At 46.4% G+C, this 4,240-nt stretch overlaps 1 protein-coding gene across 1 annotated transcript in view; it reads left to right on the top strand.

Moving 5' to 3' along the window:
• Positions 1-4,186, top strand: part of LOC106530831 (NACHT, LRR and PYD domains-containing protein 7) — a gene marked incomplete at its 5' end in the record, with an annotated part of 11,096 nt that extends 6,910 nt beyond the window's left edge. Inside the window, 2 exon segments of the mRNA XM_014026537.1 lie at positions 1,513-1,559; positions 3,523-4,186. Of these exon segments, the coding sequence (XP_013881991.1) occupies positions 1,513-1,559; positions 3,523-4,076 (601 nt within the window).
• Positions 4,187-4,240: the final 54 nt, after the last annotated feature.

The raw sequence follows: 4,240 nt of genomic DNA, 5'->3' as shown, positions 1-4,240 counted from the left end.
TTTTTGTTTTTGTTTTTGTTTTTACTGATGGGGTTGGGGGTGCAGCTTATAGTCCAGTGCGGCTTATATGTTGATGTTCGCGCATTTTTAAAAAAAAATTGCGGGTGCGGCTTATAGTCCGAAAAATACGGTATGCTAATCACCCCTCCTCGAGCACAAGCACCTGATACACATTCATCATGTTTACGTTCCTCATTTACACACTTTTCCTGAAGATAGAAGAGTTTGTTGAATCTGACGTGGCATGTTCGTACGAACCCTTTGTACGAACAAAAGTAAGAGAAATTTAGGATAAGAATACGAACATGTTCTTGCATGAGGCCCAATGTTCCTTGCCTAGAAGCAGTCAGACTCAGTCCAAATGAGCAACATGAGCTTGCCTTCCTGGGGGCCCCACTACCTGCAGGAAGGGCCATACAAGTTGGGTGCATGATTCCATTGGTGGTAGCCAAAGGTGGAGATCTTGATGCTCTGATCCTGGCCTGCCAAAGCTGGCTCTCGGGACATGGAGCATGACTTCTCTGGTGGGGAAGAGCCCAAGCTGGTGTGTGACATTAAAGCTGTGTTTCCATCAACTATTTTTATGCACATTTTGAAGCATCACATTAGAAAAGGTGAATGGGAACATAATTTGCAAAAACTTCCTCAATTACACAAATACGTTTTTATGCTCTGATGAGGTGGCTTTTGGATTTTCCGAAAGAGTTAAAGCACAAAAGGGGAGATGGAAACACATTTGCCGAATAAGTTCTGATGTAGCGAACATTTGCCTCCATACGCTGTTCCCGCTGTTCAATAATTGTAACTGCTGCAGATGGAGCCTCCTCTTGCTGTCAGCATCTTCCTGGATATTCCCATAACATGAAGAGAATTGCATTTCTTTTTCTGTGTCTCCAGACAGCATGTAATATCACCAGCACTAGCTGATATGACAAAATAATTACAACTTTTCTGATAGTAGCAACGCGTTCTTGATAACTTCTCTCCATTGTCCTGAGATGTGTCCCTGAGAGTTTATGACTTTACTTACTGTTTACTACAGCCACGAGTAACGACAATGTAATTACACTTTGCGTAGCCTGGTTGATTCCAAGCCAGTTGATGGAAACACGTCTGATGCACCTTTTTCTTTTTGCAACATTTTAAAAGTTTGCTCAAAATTTGCATTTAAATTGGATGGAAACACGACTTGAGAGGTACCAACTACATATAGATGGACTCACCTTGATGCACAGCTTGTTCTCCAAAACTGATCTCCTCCAGAGGGGCTGGACTTTATTCTGCTCTGGCTTTGCCCATGGTGAGAGCCACTGAACTGGTGTGGGTCTACTATATCTCGTTTAGCTTGGGAACATCTTTTAATCTTCCCAGAAGAGCTGGAAGAGGTAGCTGGGGAAAGAGGTCTGGACCCCCCTGCTCAAGCTGCTGCCCTGCGGCTCAACTTTGAATGAGAGAAAGATAATGGATGCGTGTTTACAATAGTGATGAGTCTACCTTTATTTGTTTCTGTAGGATGGATCATAGTGGAAAGCAGTGGTCAACACCTGGACTGAAGAAATGTGAGTTTGATCGTGAAATAGTTTTAGTCTCACAGACTGGCTTTTCTCTTTAACTCATCCAGTCCTGTTTCTACTTAATTTTTGATTTAATTGTTGTCTTTTTCTGCATCTTTGTCTTGACTTATTTGTCGCAACATTCCAGTGTTACCAGTCTGTGTTTTGTTAATGACTTTACAAAAGTTTGTGTACATTGTTTTGTTGTATAACATGTATATTTTTGACTCCAAGCAAAACACATTTTGTTGACTGTCTGGTGATCTGGCATCTGTTTGTGAGGTGCAGGCAGGAAAAAACCCAGGGTGCAGGCAAAAATCCAAAGTTTAACGAAAGATTTATTAATTAAACAAAAAGACCGGCAGGGCAGCTCAAAAACTCACGGGGACAGGAACACAGAGAATACCACACTGGCTGGGTAAAACAGCACAATGAACCGACACAGAGTGAGGACAAGACACCAAATATAAAGGGAAACTAATGAGGACAAATGAGAAACAACTGGAGGAGACACAAGAGGAAACAGGTGAGCATGGGCAGGGCTTTAGGGCAGAGAAACACAGGGGAACACTGAAACGCTAGAAAAACCAAGAACAAACACAGACTGTGACAGGACTCCCCCCTAACAACTGCTCCTGATGTCAAAAAAGGAGAGGCATGGGACTTGTGGAACACAAGACAGGACAGACTCAAAGACAAAAGACATAAGGTTCAGGAGGACGGCCCGAAGACCATCCAACATGGGGCAGGAGTTCAGGAGGACGGCCAGAGGATCACTCAACATGGGGCAGAGCATCTAGAGGGCGGCCAAGAGAACACCCTGGGTCCAAGGGAGTCATGGGAGCAGAGATGGAGCCAAGGGAGGAGGCGGGTGCAGACAAAGAGCCAAGGGAGGTGGAGGGAGCAGATGAAGAACCAGCAGAGGTTGACGGAGCCAGAGTGTCAACGACGGCAAACACAGGTGACAGAAGTGATGAGGAGATGATGGGTGACGACCCAGGCAATGAGGAGGCGAAGGGCAATGACCCAGGTAAAGAGGAGGCAATGGGCGACGATCCAGGCGAAGAGGAGGCAACGGCAGCCGAACTAGATGTCAGGGAGGCGCCTGCAGCCGACCCATGAACATCAAGGACCGCCGACTCGAGACTCGCCAACTCAGGAGATACCGAGACCGCCAACTCTGGAACTACCGGGCCTGGAACCACCAACTCAGGAAACTCAGGAAACACAGGAACAGATTCAGGCGGTTCAGCAGACCCAGGAGACTCAGGTGACCCAGGAACAACAGGGGTGGGAGGGTGGGCAACAGAATCATCAGACGCTGCTGCTCTCAATGGGTAGGTCCAGGGGAAGAGAGCAGACAGCCTATCCAGCTCTCTCTGCTGCTGCTTCAGCTTCTCCAACAATTCTCCAGAATTTAAACCAAAAAAAAAAATCTTGCCTGCAGGCTGGGGACTTGGTTCATTCTGTGAGGTGCAGGCAGGAAAAATCCCAGGGTGCAGGCAAAAATCCAAAGTTTAACAAAAGATTTATTATTTAAACAAAAAGGCTGACAGGGCAGCTCAAAAAATTTCATGGGGACAGGAACACAGAGAACACCACACTGGTTGGGTAAAACAGCACAATGAACCGACACAGACTGAGGACAAGACACCAAATATAAAGGGAAACTAATGAGGACAAATGAGAAACACCTGGAGGAGACACAAGAGGAAACAGGTGAGCATGGACAGAGTAGGGCAGAGAAACACAGGGGAACACTGAAATGCTAGAAAAACCAAGAAAACAAACACAGACTGTGACAATGTTCCTAAGTTTATATGATTTTAATATCTTAAACCTGCCTCTTATGTCCACTCTGTACTGACCAAAGATCTGAACAAACACAATAATAGTTTCTGCATTTTCAATTATTGGTTTTTCTGACAAACACATGGAGACAAACTGCAGATTTGTTGTGTTTCCTCAGATTTCTGTGAGCTTGAACTGAACCTGAACACAGTGAGCAGAAAACTCCGACTGTCCAACAACAACAGGAAGGTGGAGATAGTGAACCAGGAGCAGCCATATCCAGATCATCCGGACAGATTTGAATGGAGTCAGCTGCTGTGTAAGGATGGTCTCACTGGTCGCTGTTACTGGGAGGTGGAGTGGTCCGGAAGGGTCCTGGTCTCAGTGAGTTACAGAGGGATCAGGCGGAAAGGTCAAAGCAGGGACTGCTGGTTTGGAGGCAACGATCAGTCCTGGAGTCTCAGATGCTGTGATGATGTTGGCTACGCCATCTGTCACCGTAGCGTGATGGAGGTCATTGCTGTGCCCCCCGCCTGCCTCTGGCACAAAGTAGCAGTGTATCTGGACCATCCTACTGGGACTCTGTCCTTCTACAGAGTGTCCTCGGACACCCTGGTCCACCTCCACACCTTCAACACAACCTTCACTGAACCTCTGTATCCTGGGTTTGGGTTCTGGTATGACTCCTGGGTGTCTCTGTCTTCTCTGCGCAGCTCTGCTTCTTCGTCATAGTAATACCAGTTGGTGGTGTTGGATGATAGCATCTCTGTTAGCTTACTGGATGATAGCTTCTCTGTTAGGTTACTGTAGTGTTTCTCAATGCAGACGCTGTGATGATGCCAGGGGGCGTTGGCAGCAATATTTACAAGAAGGGGGCGCCATAATACGTTGGGGGG

The sequence above is a fragment of the Austrofundulus limnaeus genome, unplaced genomic scaffold, assembly GCF_001266775.1.
Source record: "Austrofundulus limnaeus strain Quisiro unplaced genomic scaffold, Austrofundulus_limnaeus-1.0 Scaffold564, whole genome shotgun sequence".
NCBI lineage: Eukaryota > Metazoa > Chordata > Actinopteri > Cyprinodontiformes > Rivulidae > Austrofundulus > Austrofundulus limnaeus.
This window is presented reverse-complemented; position numbering and strand designations above follow the sequence as displayed.